Source organism: Tachyglossus aculeatus, chromosome 16 (genome assembly GCF_015852505.1).
Source record: "Tachyglossus aculeatus isolate mTacAcu1 chromosome 16, mTacAcu1.pri, whole genome shotgun sequence".
In the NCBI taxonomy this organism is placed as follows: domain Eukaryota; kingdom Metazoa; phylum Chordata; class Mammalia; order Monotremata; family Tachyglossidae; genus Tachyglossus; species Tachyglossus aculeatus.
In genome coordinates, this window is record NC_052081.1 from 12,286,123 (window position 1) to 12,305,015 (window position 18,893).

Genomic DNA, 18,893 nt, shown 5'->3' on the forward strand with positions numbered 1-18,893 from the left:
CCTAGCCTGTAAACTCACTGTGGGCAGGTTACATATCTACCAACTATGTTGTATTGTACTCTCTCAAATGCTTAGTACAATGATGTCCATCTCCCCCCCCCCCCCCCAGAGTGTAAGCTCGTTGTGGACAGGGAATGTGACTATTATGGTATTGAACTTTCCCAAGCACTTTGTGCAGTGCTGTGCACACAGTAAGTGCTTAAGAAATATGATTGAATGAATGAAAGACTGCTCTGTACACAGTAAACACTCAATAAATATGATTGATAGATTTGCCACACTTTACACACTGTCCTATTTTCATCACTGAGGGTGAGCTTGCTGCTTTTGAAAGGGTGGCTTTTCCCTCTGATGACCTCTTTTACCTGACAGCTATCCCGAGTAAGTGATTTCTCTCAACTTTCAGAGAGGGTCTTCAAGAGTGAAAGAGGGCATTTGAAAATGCAAGAGAGGTATAGAGTGAACAAAGAAATGCGAAAAATGCAGTGACAAGAATAAAACGAATGAGACAAGGCAAGAGCAGATGTAGAGAATGAATGTGGAAACCGGAGGAGGTTGTGAATTCTGCTGAGGACTGAGATTTGGCTGGGTAACATTTCAGATGTTGAATCCCAGATGAAGCCCTGTGGGAGGGGGAATCTGGAGAGAGGGAAGGGACCAGTGTCTCGGTCAAATTTTGGAAGAGGCAATTTCCAGCATCCTGGACACTTGATGAATCTGAAGAGAAACTGCTCAGGTTTGACCGTTTGAAATCGGGCAAGGACTGTTGAGTTTATTCATTCAATCCTATTTATTGAGCGCTTACTGTGTGCAGTGCACTGTACTGAGCACTTGGGAAATACAGTTCAGCAACAGAGACAATCCCTGCCTAAAACAGGCTCACAGTCTAAAAGGGGGAAGTCTGAAGGGGTGCAGGGAAAGGACACAGTTTCTACTTTGAGTTTGGTCTAGTCTCAGAATAAAACAGAATCAGATCCTGTCTCAAATTCCCAATTCCCTGCCTGTATACTGGGAAACGGGAAAAGGCCCCCCCAAATAAAGTTGATATTTCAGTGAACTTAACTGTCCGTCGGAGAATGAAGGATCCATTTTTTACTGCTTTACTTCAGCGTATTCAATGTTGAAAATGAGTTCATCAAGTAGTCTTTTCCAGGTTTATATCAGGCAGTCTGGTCTTCAGCCAGTCTGTCCTCAGCCTAGTATTGCTAAATGTCTGGTATTTTTAAATGTCCAGCATCCTTGCATGTTAGCTCCCGCAACTTGGAAGCAGCTCCCATATTTCCAGGGATTTGAGAGGGGAGTAAGCCAAAGCATCAGGGGTTGGTCCTGTAATGCACTCCAAGTTTTGTTGATTTCTACAAGGAGCCATTTTATTTGTCTTTATTACATCATTATGCTGCGCAATCTTTGTCATATCTAACATAATGTATTTCTTTTGTTTCTGGGTTGGTCAGAATTTTTGAGTGTTGTCATTGACACCCTATCTGGGGATCAAATAACTGAAATCGTTCATATTGGTTGTAAAGCTTTCCTGAAAATGAAGAGGCTTAAACTCTTTTATCTTAGCGCATTAGTCACTTGGTGATTTAAATTTTGGGATCCTGGGAGATCGTGCGTCGTTTTTTTAAAGTGATTTCAGTTGTCTCTCAGATCTTTCTTTTTTCCCTGTAGTAATTTGAATAATTTGGCCAATTTAAAGACTTAGTGACAGTGAATCATCTGGAGATTGGCATTTAACGAGCTTTCAGCTATTTTTTTTTTCCACTAAGAAGCTTCAACTTTTAAAGAAAATTCCAACCAATTTACCAAAAATCTCTGTTAACCTTCTCTGCACCATATTATGGACCATCGTGTCTTGGGTTTGTAGTGGAAATGATCATTCTCCCTAGGGCGGAAAGCCAGGGTGAAATAAGTTCAGTAAAATTGGACCCAAACTAAATCTCCTTTGAACTCTTGCATTGCCTCTTTTTTTATGGTATTTGCTAAGCACTTACTCTGTGCCATGCACTGTTCAAAGCACTGGGGTAGGTACAGGAAAATCAGGTTGGACATGGTGTCCCACAGGGGGTGCGAAGTCTTCATCCCCATTTTACAGATGAGGTAATTGAGGCACAGAGGCTACAGAGCAGACCAGTGTTGGAGCCGGGATTAGAACCCAGGTCTTCCTACTCCTGGGCCCGTGCTCTATCCATTAGATTACACTCTTCTCTTTTGTGTCTCTTTTCTCCCCCTTTTAGACAGTGAGCCCACTGTTGGGTAGGGACTGTCTCTATATGTTGCCAACTTGTACTTCCCAAGCGCTTAGTACAGTGCTTTGCACACAGTAAATGCTCAATAAATACGATTGATTGATTGATTGGCAGGGAAGGCCAGGTCCACTAGTCTCATTCATTCTGTCATTCAATCGTATTTATTGAGCGCTTACTGTGTGCAGAGCACTGTACTAAGTGCTTGGGAAGTACAAGTTAGCAACCTATAGAGACAGTCCCTACCCAACAATGGGCTCCCAGTGCAAGGTTCTACTATACCCGGAAACATGGAGCGGGAATGCTGGGAGTCTTTAATGGACTCACCCACTATACAAGCGAAAGGACAGAAGAATTTAGAACAGTGCTCAGTGCTTAGAACAGTGCTTTGCACATAGTAAGCACTTAACAAATGCCATTATAAAAAAAAAAAGGATTTCTGGTTAACAGGATCTTAAGGGCAGGCACCCCAACTCCACGGAATCTGGTTCCCCGGTTATGCACCTAGGAGAGATTACGATGTCCCAGCTCCCCCAGCCACCCAATAGCTGCTGAAGGATCCCGAAAAGCTGATTACTGCCTTTTGCGTTAACAATGGCTGTCCTGCAGGTGCCACTGGTCGATCACTAATTCGCTTGTAGGTTTTGTCCCCATTTGCTACTCATCAATCAGTGGTATTTATTGAGCGCTCACTATGTGCAGAGCACTGTACTGAGTGTTGGGGAACATACAGTACAACAGAATTAGCAGACGCGTCCCCTGCTCATAACGAGCTAACCGGTGCCCCCTTTAATCCCATCAGTAAGCGCTCAATAAATACGATTGATTGATTTGAGAGGAGCAGCGTGCTCTCGTGGGAAGACCACGGGCCTGGGAGTAGAAGGACCTGGGTCCTAGTCGAGGCTCCACCACTTGTCTGCTTTGTGACCTCGGGCAAGTCACTTAACTTCTCCGTGCATCAGTTGCCTCATCTGTGAAATGAGGATTCAGACTGTGAGCTTGTATCTACCCCAGGGCTTAGTACAGTGCCAGGAACAGAGTAAGTGCTTAACAAATTCCATTTCCTGGGCTGGTGGTTCATTCTGAAGCAGTCCTTTCTCTTACTCAGAAGCCCTGGTGATGTCCAGCAGGATGTTTATGCAGGTACATGGGCTTACTCAGTTGAGCCCTACCAGGGGAGGCAAAACTCCTCTGAAACCAGAACCCCCAGTTTTACGAGCAGTGATTTGGCCCACGTCCTCCCCTTGGCCTGGAATGCCCTCCCTCCGCACATCCGCCAAGCTAGCTCTCTTCCTCCCTTCAAAGCCCTACCGAGAGCTCACCTCCTCCAGGAGGCCTTCCCAGATTGAGCCCCTCCTTCCTCTCCCCCTCCCCATCCCCCCCGCCCTACCTCCTTCCCCTCCCCACAGCACCTGTATATATGTTTGTACAGATTTATTACTCTCTTTTACTTGTACATATTTACTGTTCTATTTATTTTATTTCGTTAATATGTTTTGTTGTCTGTCTCCCCCTTCTAGACTGTGAGCCCGCTGTTGGGTAGGGGCCGTCTCTATATGTTGCCAGCTTGTACTTCCCAAGCGCTTAGTACAGTGCTCTGCACACAGTAAGCAGCGTTAGAGTAAGCACAGTTAGAGTAAGCACAGATAGAGAAGCAGCGCGGCTCAGTGGAAAGAGCTCGGGCTTTGGAGTCTGAGGTCATGGGTTCACATCCCGGCTCCGCCACTTGTCAGCTGTGTGACTTTGGGCAAGTCACTTCACTTCTCTGGGCCTCAGTTCCCTCACCTGGAAAATGGGGATTAAGTCTGTGAGCCCCACGTGGGACAACTTGATTACCTTGTATCTACCCCAGCGCTTAGAACAGTGCTTTGCACATAGTAAGCGCTTAATAAATGCCATTATTATTATTATTATTACAGTAAGCGCTCAGTAAATACGACTGAATGAATGAATGACCCAGCGAATTCACTGTAATGAAACTGTAATGACCAGGTGGGGGCAGCAGAGGGTCAAGGATGATGCCAGTCCTGTTTCAATCAATCAATCAATCAATCAATCGTATTTATTGAGCGCTGACTGTGTGCAGAGCACTGTACTGAGCGCTTGGGTTCATCCTTTAGAGCTACTGCTTTAGTTGAACACTGAATTTTCCACACTGTTTGGGACTGAGGCCAACTCAGGAAATCGAAAGTTAATATAAAACGAGGTTTTGGCTGTCTGTGGCAGACACCTTCGTGATTTCCTGTGGTTGCCCAGTTTTGACTCTGAGTGAATTTGGGGTTTGATAATGGGTGGGTATGGATAATAGGCCTTTGGATTTGGAACTTTCAATTGTCCGAATGAAGGATCCAATCCAAGGTTGGCAGCAGGGTGGGCTGTTGGGAGGAAAGGGAGCATCGTCAACACAGCCTGGGAAGTCACAGGAAAAGCCCCAGCTCATTGGCTCAACTCAAAGCTTAAATCCCCAGAGCAGCCCTATGCATGTAGATGGGTTCAAAATTGGCCTGCAAACACTGCCCAATGCACTGTCCTTCTTTCCCCATTTCACCTGATCCTTTCCAATGGTCTCCAATCAATCAATCGTATTTATTGAGCGCTTACTGTGTGCACAGCACTGTACTAAGCGCTTGGGAAGTACAAGTTGGCAACATATAGAGACAGTCCCTACCCAACAGTGGGCTCACAATCTAAAAACTCACTAGGTTCAGAGAACACAAAGGTCTGCCAGCACCAAATGCACTGAAGTGTGGCATTGGTTGCCAGGGACTGGGATTGATGACTGGACTGTGAGTGCCAACAAGGACATCACACAGCTCACTCGCATAACTGAAATCCCCGGGTTCCAATCATAAAATACAGTCAGAGGGATGACACATACACTTATGCAGTCAGGGTCAGAGTTCTCCCAGGTGTTCTAAAGAGAAGCCTGCCAAAAGGAAATAGAAACTAGCTAACAAAACAAGAGGTATATAATTAAGAAATGTATATTTCAAAAGAGTGCATTTACACTGGAAGGAAAAAGGGGAGGAGAGAAGATATTAGGTGAGAAGAAGGGGGGAGAAAAAGGGAAGGACAGAGAAAGGAAAAAAAAGAGAACAGGAATAAATATTTGGGTCAGGTCAGTGGTCCATCCAACTCAGGGTTCTGTCACCAGCAGTGGTACCAAAGGATGGAGGAACTGTGTGATGGTCATCCTCCTTTCATTCACCCTGAATCAGGGTGAATGATGGTTAGGGATGCACATCTTAACATCCATAACTTTTGCTTCTACTAGTCCCTCGTGGACTTATCAACAGTGAATCTAGCCAAATGGGAATCTTTTGACACCTCTACTTCTCAATCATTCATATCGATTGAGCGCTTGTTGTGTGTAAAACACTGTACTAAGTGCTTGGGAGAGTACAGTGTAACGGAGTTGGTAGACACGTTCCCTGCCCACACGAAATTACAGTCTAGAGGGGGTGACAGATGTTAATTTAAATAAATAAATTACGGATATATACATAAGTGCTGTGGGGCTGAGGGAGAGGTGAGTAAAGGGTCCAAATCCAAGTGCAAGAGTGATGCAGAAGGGAGTGGGAGGAGAGGAAATGAGGGCTTAGTCAGGGAAGGCCTCTTGGAGGATGTGTGCTTTTAATACTTTTCTTGTACTTTTCTCAGAAAACCCCAAACCTTTCTCAGTATCCATGAATTTATCCAAATCCTTCTTGCAGAGTTTTGTCCCCACAACATCATGAGTTTCATAAGAACAGAGAAAGAGAGTGAAGGAAAGGAAAGCAGAGAGGTAAGGGAAGAAGGGGGTGGGAGGATGCGTTACATACAATACCTGTTTTTTAGGCCTAACTTGAATTATTTTCAATTTGGACTTGTAAAGCAGCATGGCCTGGTGGAAAGAGCACGGCCCTGGGAGTCAGAGGATCTGGGTTCTACTCCCAGCTTTGCCACTTACCTGCTGTGACCTTGGGCAAGTCACTTTTCTTCTCTATGTCTCAGTTCCCTCATCTGCAAAATGGGGATTCAAATCTGTTCTCTGTCCTATTTAAGACTGTGATCCCCATATAGGACCTGATTATCTTGTATCTCCTTCAGCACTTAGTACAGTGCTTGGCACATAGTAAGCACATAACAGATGCCACAATTATTATTATAATGGTGCTAATTTGCAAGGCTGCTTAATGGAGAATCAATTCTGAGTCCTCCAAACCACTAAACGAATTTGAAAGCCAACTGCAAAGATGCTCTGGGATGACTATTAATCAATGGTATTTATTAAGTGTTTACTGTGTGTGGAGTTCTGTACTGTTTGGGAGAGTACGATATACTAATTATGGTATTCGTTTAGAGTTAGTAGATGCGTTCCCTGCCCACAGTGAGCTTTGTCTTTACTGTATGGATTATGTGTGAACCCAGCAAAAATGCAGATCATTGTGCGGTGACTAGGTACATTCAGGAATCACCCCCCCAGCCACACCAGCTTATTCAGATATACAGGGAGGATGCCCCCTGCCTCTCCCCCACACCCTCAATCACACGGCATAATAGCTCCACTGTTTTTCAGGAATGGTCTTAATTGGCCTATTTAGGCGGCATCCATTTCCCCTTAAGCATGTCATTTTATCAAATTAAAATGGGGAATTCTGTGCATCCTCCGTGGGGACCCAGAGCAGGACAGAGCAGCTGTGAACACTATAGATTTCCAGGAGGAAAGGTCAAAGGGGACCTTCCACAACCCCCTTCGGCTCCCACTGTGTCCTCTTCGCCCATCCCCATACAGGACAGAAAACACTGCCAGGACCTCATTGCTTTTGTGTCCCTTTTATTTGGTAACGATTTAACATGTTGGACAGGAAAGGGGGGATTGGGTACATCATTCAATCCAGGAAACCGGCTCCAGTTTTCAAAAAAATAAATATTCCAGCTGTGAGGAGGAGACCCTGACAGGGCCAAAGGACTCCCAACAGACTCAGAGGTAGAGTTGGGTGGCCGGAGGAGAAACAGCCTGCTCCTTGCTAAAGCACTCCAGAACGGGCAAACTGGAGTGACAATAATAAATAACAATAATAACAATATAATAAAAATAACAATAAATAATAATAATAATAATAATAATAATGATCAAAGTGAGAACACTATGTACGTCATTCAGTGTCTTTCATCTGATCGCTCACAGTGCTAAGAGAGGCTTGATTAATTTGTGTCACAATCACTGCATGTGTAAGGGTTTTGGGCCTGTCTCTCTGGCTCCGTCCCAGCTTGGGTTCCTGGGAATTACTGCATTCTGCATTGGAAGTCTTGGGAAGGAACTGTTTTGTTCAAAGCTGAGCCAAGGAGAAGCCGGTTAGTTCACCAGCTCTGACCTTCCTACCAGTTTTCCTGGTGTGAGGGCTCTGTTAAGAACATCACAGAAGCTCCCCTGTCGTGTTCGGGGAGGGGAGTTTGAGAACTCTGCACCACGGGTGGAAATGGAGTGGTGGCTTCATGTAGGCTCCCCGAGAAGGTTTTGAGCACCAGGTCACGCTCCAGAAAAAATAGCTGCTTTCCCTCTCTGCAGTTTGGTGATGTGTTCTTTTTCTCCATCACCACTCCCCCTACCCCTAGGGAATTTATGACAATGCTGAGCAAGTCTTTTGGGAAGAAGAGAGCCCTCTGGCTGCCTACAGAGGCTGTCGGTGGTATTTGTGAAGCGCTTACCATGTGTACTAAGCGCTGGGGTAGATACAAGCTAATCAGGTCAGATATGGTCCCAAAGTAGGAGGGAAAAAACATGGGAGAAGTCTGTTCAGCCAGGGCCCAAATTCTCACCCTGGGCAAGGACATCTGCCTAATCTAGCTCCCTCCTCCTGGTGACGAGGAGCACGGAGACACACGAGATGCAGTAAGTATGGGTTTAACGGCTCCCAAGCCTCAGGTGGGGCACGTTTGCCTGGGCAAATTACAGGAGCCAGTGAGAATGAGAAACTGAGAACCTAACCCATCCGTTCCTTTCCCTGGAGCCTCTCTGACTGGCAAGTGGCACGGGAGGGCTCCCCGTTGCATGCTGTTGGTCACACAATAGCCGTAGTTAGTGGGTAATAGGCCAGGCCCTTAGGCCAAAGCCAGCAGCCTGAGCTGTTGTTCCATTCACACTCCTCTCAGGCCTCTGCTTCCCCCTTGAAGCTGTGGCCTCCTGATGTGACCCTTCTTCCTTCCCAGTTCTCCTGGCTGCTGGGGTGCGGGATGGGCTCAGGTGTGGGTCTGTTTGCTGGTGGGCCGGCTGGGAGGAGAGGAGGAGAAGGAGGCGGAGCTCTGCTCAGCCAGGTCCCGGTATGCAGCCGACCTCAGGAAGCGAGGGTACGAGTCTTTCTCCATCAGGGTGCGGACTCTTCCCTGAGCCACCTCAAAGCACGAGGTGGTGGCGGCCTGCAGGTTCCTGGAGGTGAGCTCTCTGGTCTCGTGGTCGATGTTGACCTGCAAAGAAGGAGGTGATGCCCCGGTCACTGGGAGCGGTGGACGAGGGACATGGGTTCTGACCCACGTCGGACCACGTGCATCTTTGAACGCAGTGGGAGCTGTTGCAAAAAGCTGTGCGGGGGCTGGACAGGAAAACCGAACCGGTTCTCAGTCCTGGCCATGTCCTTCTGAGTCTCCCTTCCATTTGGCCCTTCCACGGGTCTGGCCAGAGGACCATAATTTTGATGAAGCCTTTCTAGACACGTTCTTATTCATTAATCCTCTGCCAGGTGGCTGATTATGGCTGTGAGCAAGGATGGCTGGGGATGAACTCAGAGAGGCCACGGGACTTGCCCAAGACAGCAAACCAGCACCGGAGCCAAGAGGGCATGCCCCCTGCCCCACCCCGCCCCTGCCGTCTAAGCCAAGGCTATTGATTCTCACCCTGTGGCTTAGGAAAATCAGTAAGCTTCCTGGGGCAGGAAAGGATTTTCCTTCTTTCTCAAGGAGAACCCCCACTCTGTGCTTAAGAAGCACTTCACTATCCCAAGCCCTTTAGGACCAGTCCACCTGGGTCCCCAAGCTCTGATCTGAGTTGGGATGAGGCAGAGACAAAAAAGCAAGAGGCTGCAGGCGGGCAGAGTATAGGGAGAAGGCAGAGGGTTGACCAGAACACTCCGCTCACCTCTTTGGGTGCTTCACTGCGTACGAACTCCTCAAAGATCCTGTGGGCCTTGGAGACCATCTTAGTATTCGAGCGGGTCTTCTTGAACTCCTCACATGCCAGCCAGAACTCCAGGTTTTCCTCACTGAACTCTGTCTTCAGGAAGGCACGGAACGCCACCACCCCATCTGTGGAAACCGGAGAGGAAGGGAAGGCGTCAGGCTTGTGGGGGAAGAAGAGGAAGGCAGAGGGTGCCAGGGGCCCCTCCGGGACTGGGATGGGGCATTCGCTCTCTGACTGGGCTAGAGCACTGGGCCTTTATCGGTGTGACTGTCCTTGCTACTATTGCCATCGCATACAGCAAGAGCCCTGAGCATCTGGGACCAAATGCCACATCCCAGAAAGATGGAAGAGGAAAGAGAGATGATTTGATCCAGGAGAAAAGAGGGGTGGGGGGATTCCCAATCTGAGGTGCTCGGTGAGAGCGATCAGGGATCGGGACTGAGGATCCTACCATCTTACAGACAAAAGCCGTCAGCCCCTTTGGAGATTTCTAGGAGTAAACCATTGGAGGAGACACAGCAGATGTTTTCCTTATTCTCACTGGGCTCTCGGGGCCAAGCGGGCCTGGATCCTGACCTCGCCCCCTTGGTTGCTGCAGGTCAGTCCAGAGCCGTTTCTGTGCATCTTCTTATCTGAGCTCTCCCAGGAGCAAGGTCACTGACGAAGGGGATGAGCACATTGGGGCTGATCCCATGCTCGGGCGGAGGGTCCAGGAGGACCCTTTCTCAGTGCTCCCAATCTGAATGGATCATCTAGATCCAGTGCCAACAAAGGGGCATCCCTAAGCAGCTTTGGGTTCCAGTCTGAGCGTGGAGGAGAGAACGACCCTTGCTGGCTTCCACGCACCCCAACAAGCACACATGCCGCAGCCCCAGACCCTACGACATCATACTCACTTTTACTGCTCAGAAGAAGGTCAAAGGATTCCCTCCAGCTCAGCACATCTTCTGAGGAGTATCTGCAGGAGAAGCGATAAGAAAGGTGAAGAAAACTGGCTTCTGGGGCAGTTCTTGTCACGGAGCTGCCTGACAAACACCCAGGGCCAGGGAAATGACTCAGTCTTGGGATGGAAAGGCTCCAGGGGAAATTTATCAGATCCAGGGAAAGGATGGTGGTGCTAGAGGACAATGCAGTACTTTCTGGGAACAGAAAGTCAGAGTCCATCTCAGCTCGTTATCTCTAGGGCTTTCTGTTTCTTATCTCTCCAGAAAATCCCCATTCCCTTACCCCGGGACACTTATTTCCTTTTCCTTTCAAAGAGCGACCCACTTGAGGTTAGTTCTGATGTTAGAGAATGCCCTTCTAGACTCTAAGCTCCTTGTGGGCAGGAGCTCTGCACACAGTAAGTGCTCAATAAATGCGGTTGATTGATTAATGGAGAGTAAGGACAGCATCACATCAGAGCACCATGTTTCTCTCCCCCATTAGAGTGTGCTCTGAGAATATGTCACTTCTATAACCTCTACTTCCCAAGCGCCTATTACAGTAAACTGCACCAAGCGGGTGCTCAATAATGCTACTACTACTGTTGCCTAAAACTCTTAAGTGAACCTTTGTCTTGTCTAAGCAAGCTCATCCTTGGAACTGGCCACTAATTGGTGGCCATAATAATAATAATGATAATAATACTACTTTTTATGGTATTTAAGTGTTTCTTATGTACAGGCACTGTACTAAGCATGGCGTAAATACAAGATAATCAGATTGGACACAGTCTATGTCCCACATGTCTTAATCCCCATTTTACAGGTGAGGTAACTGAGGCACAGAGAAGTTAAGTGATTTGCCCAAGTTCACACAGCAGACAAGTGGAGGAGCCAGGACTAGATCAACAGGGGTAGCATTGGACACTTCCGCTGAAGCGGCTGGTGAGGCTTACCTCTGCTTGCTGCATTTACTGCCCAAGTCGACCTTGCTGACATTCCCAGGCTCGGTTCCCAACTCCGGTTTGTGAAGGAGGATTCCTAAGCGGGTCTTGAACTCCTTGGCTCTGAGAAACAAGGAGGGAGGGAGGGAGTAGCGAGGATGATGAGTGAGTAAGGTCGTTGTGTGCAGGGAATGTGTCTACTGACTCTGTTATATTGTACTCACCCAAGCGCTTAGTACAATGCTCTGCATAAAGTAAGCGCTCAATAAATATGATTGATTGATCGAGGGAACCGGGGGAGGGCACATCTGTCAGAATGACCATATTCTTCCCAGTTCCCTCACAGAACTGGTCTTCTCTAAGATATTCCCGGAAAGGGTTGGCTCCGCCCCAGAGAGAGAATCCCTTTCTGCCGACCCTGAGATCTGGGCCGCGGCCAACCTGAATTCCAAACTGGATTCATGATCACTGGGGTTCATAGACACCTCTGCTCCAGTTTGTGTCTGTGGGCACCATTTATGCCTCTGCCCCATTTGACCTTACCCTGTTTGAGTGTCTGCCCCAGGTTGCGATTCTGCCCCTGTTTGTGATTCTCCCTTGTATTGCGCTCTTCCTTATTTGTGTCTCTGCCCGTTTGTGATCCTGCCCTGGATTGTGTCTCTTCCTTGTTTGGATCTCTGGCCCTGTTTCTGAATTACAAGTTCTTGTCTCTCAAAATCCTTTTGAGTTACTGCTTTTAAGAAAAAAATCATGCTCAGTGCTTATTTAGCGAGATCTTATATTCCTATTTCTCTATTTTGAAAATCACAAACTGTGTAGTCCTATATCCAAACCACTGTAGGTGGATTTTCTGGCGGCAACTTTTACCCCAGTCCCATTTTGTCCTTCCCCTCTCCCACTGGGAGCCCTTGCTTTCCTACTGCTTTCTCCTGTTCTTTCCCAGCGATCGCCACCCCGCCTTCCTCCCGCTGCGCTGCCTGAACCAGAAGCCAATGGCTCCTCCGGGCACGGCAGGGAGGACTGGAGCTCTCCCTCTGCCTCCGGTGCCTGGGAGACCTGGCTCCCTTTGCCTCAGCTCTTCCCTTGCCTCCCTGGGGCAAATATTTAAGACAGGGACCACTGCTCTCTGAATCTCAGGACACACATGCTACAGTGGGCCTGGAAGCTGAAGGTGCCAGAATTGGGCTAGGATGAATCGGCAGGGTCCAGGAGGTCTGGTTGGGGCGTGAGCGCCAACGGATCATCTGAAGGGGCAGGACCATGATGCCCCAAGTGAGAAAGGCGTGATCCCTGCCTCTGCTCCCCACATCCGCCACCTGCCCTCACAGAGGAGAAGAGCAGCAGAAGTGGAGCAGCCCCTTCCACCCCAACCTCTCCCAGGATCTCCTGGGTCCAGAGGACTCCCCACTGCAGAGAAGGGGCACCAAGAAAGTGTGAGCCTTAGGGCGGGAGGCTTTGGACCCCGGGTCGGCAGGCACCTCTTACCGTTCCAGGCAGTTGGTGGAGAGAGTAGCCAGCGTCCGGCACATTCTGGAGGAAGGCAGGCAGGGGGCTGAGAGAATGGAGAAGATTTAGGTCCTTATCCCTGGGAGCTGGAAGGGCGGTGGCGATAGCGGTGGCGGGAGCAGCAGCTTCTGGTGCGACTGGCTTTGGCAGGCTGAATGCTCAGCTGGAAAGCCGTGCTTTATATCACTTGGGAGGAAGGAGGGGAAAGGAGGGAGAGAGAGTGGGCTGGATAGCTTCTGGCCAATAGGAAGCCCGGGCAGGATGCTGTGAGACAGATAGAGCGAGAGACAGTGGCTCTGACAACATCGAAGGCAGAGTGCCGCTCTGCGCTAATAACTGGAAAAGGAGGGAGGAGGGAGGTGGGAGATTCATTCATTCATTGAATCGTATTTGTTGAGCGCTTACGGTGTGCAGAGCACTGTACTAAGCGCTTGCGAAGTACAAGTTGGCAACATCTAGAGACGGTCCCTACCCAACAGTGGGCTCACAGTCTAGAAGGGGGAGATGGGCAACAAAACAAAACATATTAACAAAATAAAATAAATAGAATAGTAAATATGTACAAGTAAAATAAATAGAGTAATAAATCTGAACAAACATATATACAGGTGCTGTGGGGAGGGGAAGGAGGTAGGGCTGGGGGGTTGGGAAGGTGGAGAGGAAGGAGGGGGCTTAGTCTGGGAAGGCCTCCTGGAGGAGGTGAGCTCTCAGTAGGGCTTTGAAGGGAGGAAGAGAGCTAGCTTGGCGGATGTGCGGAGGGAGGGCATCCCAGGCCAGGGGGAGGATGTGGGAGATGCAAGGATGAGAGGCTAAAGTGGTGGTTAATACACAGCTAGAGTCCCACAGTTGGGACAAACAGTGCTGACCTCTCGCGTGATCCCTATCCAGAGGCAGCTAGGAGTGGGACCATGGCATGGGATGGATTTAAGAGGAGGAGGAGAAGAAAATCGGAATGTTAGGAAGTATTTTCCGGTAAAATATGGGAGTTATCTTAGGGTGGTGTGTAGGGATGGGTGTTCAGAGCCGTATAGAGACATCTGCATCATTAGCTAATGGAAGGACGTGAACTGAAAGCTTTTAGCAGGGACAGAGTCTGTTTACCTGTCTTGTTGATCCCTCCTGCTACCCTTCCCCCCCACTCCCCAAACTGGCCCTGGACTAGGAACAAGCTTTCAGCTCCATGCCTGATTTACTCATGGAAAAGTTGCCCTCTGCCTTAGTTTCCTCATCTGTAAAATGGGGATGAAATACCTGTTTTCCCTCTTACTTAGACTATGAGCCCCTTGTGGGACAGGGACTGTGTCTTGTCTGATGATTTTGTATCTACCCCTGTGCTTAACACAGTGCTTGACACTTAATGCCATTATTGTCATTATTATTGTTACTTAAATTTTTACGTCTTTCTCCACTGTAGCACGGGAGGAAAAGGGAATAGAGGAACATGTAGCAATTTGAGGGTTTTGGAACAGAGAGGTTTGGGAAGCGCCCAGTCGGTTTTCTTCTTTGAGTGTATATTGGAATCTGTGGGAAGGGAAAGGAAGTTTGTCCCATTAAAGACTTACTGGGATGGTTCAATTCTATCAACTCTGTTATATTGTACTCTCCCAAACGCTTAGTACAGTGCTCAGCACACAGTAGGTGCTCAATACATACAATTGCTGGATTGATTGATTAAAGGTCCAGATGCCTAGAGACCATCCAGGCCTCTCTATGATGCCAGGGAGAAGAAGGAGATAGCCAGAGACAGAGAAAGACACTGGAGAAGGGCAGGAAAAAGATGAATGGAGTCTGGTGAGAAACAGCTATGCTGGGTAAGAGGAAACAGGAAAGCTAAAGGAGAGAAACGGTAAGCAAGGACAGACAGAATGAGGGAAGGGAGGAAAAGAGAGGGAGAGAAACAGAGACAGAATGGTGGAGGAGAGAAATTGATCAAAAGCAGAGAGAAATGAAGAAGTGTCATTTTCCCTAACAGCCCCCTCTCCCTTGTAAGTGAGATTATGGAAAAAACAGGATGCTCTCTGAGAGGCTGATTATGAATCTCTCTGCAGTAGTCAGATTAGCAGTGCACAGAAACAAGTAAATAGCCGCTCTGGGGACAAACAACGTTGGCCAAAGGCGGCGTCATCTAGTGCTGCCGCATCATTCCTTACACATCCGAGGGGGGACTTTTCATTTGGAAAAAGAAAGGTCAGCCAGGGAAGAGCTTTTGCCGAGCAAGGCGGGGATGACGCTCCCTTAGGAAAACAGCATTTTGGAATTTGAGTAAAGCCGTCCTTTCCAACACCCTAAGGGCAGCTTCGGTCGCCGTTGCGATTTTAGGGGAGAGGCTGGAGTTATTGCCCCATTTTTACAAATGAGGACACTGAGGCACAGGTAGATGCCACCCAACGTCATGCAGCCAGTCATTCACAGCTCTGGAACCTGTACTTCTGACTCCCAATCCGGTGATCCTCTTTATCAGACTTAAAAAGAGAAAACAGAGTAAAGACCAGTGGACAAGGCAGCCCAACGGGCAGGCGGAGCCATCAGCCAATGGATTTGAGAACAGCAGCGAACCTCTCTGCTTTGGGAGTGCAGCTGTCTGAATTCAACTGCTCTCCTTTTGGTTGCTATAGTTACCCCCTTTCAGTTTCCAGGCAGAAACTTTTAGAAGTTCCCAATTTATATCAATTCTCTGCATGGCAGGGCTGATAACATCAGCAATTTAAGTAATTCTGCTCTGCATTTGCGACATATAACTGCACTTGTCCGTGGGGATCTCATAGATTTGGACAAGACTTGGTTAGCTCCCATCTCTGGGATCCTGGCTTTCCCAAACGGGGTAGAGCATGGGCTTGGGAGTCAGAAGGTCCTGGTTTCTAATCCTGGCTCCACCACTAGCCTGCTGTGTGACCTTAGGCAAGTCACTTAACTTTTCTGTGCCTCACTTATCTAATAATAATAATAATAATAACTATTATAGTTAATACCATAACTTTAATACCATAATAATAATAACTACTATAGTTATTATTATTATTATGGTATTAAAGTTCTTACTGTGTGCCAAGCACTGTTCTAAGAGCTGGGGTAGATATAAGGTGATCAGGTTGTCCCACGTGGGGCTCACGGTCTTAATCCCCATTTTACAGATGAGGTACCTGAGGCACAGTGTGAAGTTAAGTGGCTTGCCCAAGGTCACGCAGCAGACAAGTGGAGGAGCTGGGATTAGAACCCACGTCCTCCGACTCCCAAGCCTGGGCTCTTTCCACTAAGCCAAACTGCTTCTCTTTAAAATGGGGATTAAGACTGTGAGCCCCATGTGGGACGTGGACTGTGTCCAACGTTTGATTAGCTTGTACTTAGTACATTTGCGTGGCACATAGGAAGCAGTTAGTAAATACCACACAAACAAAAGTTGGGGTAGTGATGATACTAACAATAAGTATTCATTATTCCAGGAATGAATGAATGACGTTGGAATGAAACAGTGTCAGTAAAAGGTAGCGTCAAGGCTAAGGCTCAGGGTACCAAGTAATCCACTGGCTTGGCTGCTTCCGTTTCTTCGGTCCAAAGAAAACATGTCCTTTCTTCCACCTCTCCCAGTTCCTCCTCCTCCTCTCTAAGCCTCTTTCTCCTTCTGACAACACCTCCACCCACCACTTTGTAGCCAGGATGGAAGCTTTTGAAAGGCAGGACTCAGAGAGGGAACAGAGGCATGTCTGTCCAGGGGCCTCTGTCCATTGCCCTCTGCCCTGGCACCCCCAGGCCCAGACTGAGGGAGTCTGTGTCCACCCTGACAGGACACTAACTATAAAAAACAGGCGCCAAAACCAGTCTCCGCTGCGGGCAAGCCGATCAGGAGCAGTCTGGGTAGGCAAGCTAGGCAGCTTTCTGGCCGTTGAACCTGCACAGTCTTGGCTAAGTCTTGGTGGGTTGGTGAGAGAACTGCACTTAGTACTGACCAGGGCTGCGGGAGGGTTGGCAGAGTTCAGGCGGAGCTGCTTAGCATGACCGTCCACAGCTTTCACCCCGGGCACTGGAGAATGCTTTGCTGCACCCTGAGAAAGCCCAGGAGTAGAGTCTCCCCAGGAATCTGCTATCTCCCCCCAGAGTCCCTCTTCCATCTCTCCCCAATTCTTTTCTGGGGCCAAAGCTTTATATCCACTCCCATGGCTTCAACTACCGCCTCTCCACAGATGACTTCCACATCTACCTCCTAGCCCCAACCACTCTCCTCTGCATTCTCTCATTTCCCCCTGCCTCTAAGACATCCCTGCGTGGATGGGCTGCTGACCACCATTTTCATTTTCAAAAACATTGAAATCATGTTTATCATTTTCCAAACACTTCATCTCCCCCCACAACCCAAGTCTTCTCCCCTACCTATTTTACCCATCACAGTTGACAACACCCCCATTCTCTCCGTCTCTCAAACCTGCAGTCCGGGCATTATCCCTTACTCCTCCCTCTCTTTCAACCCCCACATTCAGTCTCTCACCAAATCCTGCCGATTTTTCCTCCACATCATTTTCAGGATCCACCCCTTCTTCTCCATCCAAATAGCCTGTACGCTGGTCCAAGCGCTTGCCGTATCCCAGCTTGACTGCCGCATTAGCCTCCTCACTGGGTTCCCTGCTTCCATTCTCTTCCCTCTCCAGTCCTCGTCTAGAGTGTAAACTTGTTTTGGGCAGGGACCATGTCTACCAACTCTGTTGCATTGTACAGGGGGAGCAGCGCAGCATAGTGGATAGAGCAAGGGCCTGGGAATCAGAAGGTTATGGGTGCTAATTCCACCTCCACCACTTGTCTGTTGTGTGACCTTGGGCAAGTCGCTTCACTCCTCTGTGCCTCAGTTGCCTCATCTGTAAAATGGGAATTGAGACCGTGAGCCTCACGTGGGACAGGGACTGCGTTCAACCTGATCTGCTTGTATCCAACCCAGTGCTTAGTACGGTGCCTGGCACGTAATAAGCACTTAACAAATGCCACAATTATTATTATTATTACTCTCCCGGGGCCTTAGTACAATGCTCTGCACTTGTAAGCCTTCAACGAATATATTTGATTGGTCCATATTTCACTCCGTTGCCTGGATCACTTTTCTTAGCATCATTCTCGACATTTCCCTGCTCCTCAGAAATCTCCAGTGGTTGCCCCTTCCTCTTTGCATCAAGCAGAAACTCTTGACCATTTAGAGACCTAAAGCTCTCAATCAGCTAGCTCTCTCCCTCCTACTCAGCCACTTTCTTCTCCCACAACATACTAGTTCATAGGCTTCATTCCTCTCAAGCCAACCTACTCACCATGCCTTGCTCTCGCCTCTTCTGCCATTCACCTCTTACTCATTCCCACCTACCTGCCTGGAACTCCCTCCGATTTTAAATTAGTCTGACCACAGGTCTCCCATCTTCAAAGCCCTTCAGAAATCTCATCCCCACCAGGAGGCCATCCCCAATTAATGTCCATTAAGCCCAGCATATATCGCTCCCAAACATTAATTCAGCAGTTCCATGCACCCGAGCACTTATGCCTTCCCAACATCCCTTAGCACTTTTGCACATATCTTTCATATCTCTAGCTCATGTCCGTAGCCCCCTTTTCCTTCTTCCACCCATCTACATGTTAGTGGTAGCCTCTGTGCCCTCCTTGAGGGCAGGGATCATGGATATTAATTCTCTTGGATTCCCTCAAGCAATAGTATTTAGTCAGTACCTACTGGGTGCAGATTACTGGACCAAATGCTTAGTCCAGAGCTCTGCACCCAGTAGGTACCGACTAAGTTTTATTGATTGCGATCTGGAGAAGCCTCCAGACCCCAGGCTATCTAGAGGATTTGTAGTAGCTCTCATGGGAGGTATTCATTCATTCAATCGTAGTTATTGAGTGCTCACTGTGTGCAGAGCACTGTACTAAGCGCTTGGGAAGTACAAGTTGGCAACATATAGAGACAGCAAGCCTGTGGGGAGAAATGATGAATACTTTAAGGGTGTGTGTGTGTGTGTGCGTGCGTGCATGCGTGTGTGTGTGTGTGTGTGTGTGTGTGTGTGTGTGTTTTGTATGTTTGATCAGGAACAGGACTCTGGGAAAGGCCTCCCTTTGAGAAGTGAGAAACACTTGATGACAGAGAGATTTTACA

At 48.2% G+C, this 18,893-nt stretch overlaps 1 protein-coding gene across 1 annotated transcript; it reads right to left on the reverse strand.

Moving 5' to 3' along the window:
- Positions 1 to 7,045: 7,045 nt before the first annotated feature.
- On the reverse strand, positions 7,046 to 12,903 carry RGS16 (regulator of G protein signaling 16). The gene is made up of 5 exons (XM_038757943.1): positions 12,755 to 12,903; positions 11,282 to 11,392; positions 10,299 to 10,360; positions 9,361 to 9,527; positions 7,046 to 8,693 (listed from the first exon to the last, which is right to left on the reverse strand). Exons 1-5 carry the CDS (start codon positions 12,796 to 12,798, stop codon positions 8,469 to 8,471), a joined length of 609 nt encoding a protein of 202 aa, XP_038613871.1. The 5' UTR covers positions 12,799 to 12,903; the 3' UTR covers positions 7,046 to 8,468.
- Between the last annotated feature and the right edge of the window lie 5,990 nt (positions 12,904 to 18,893).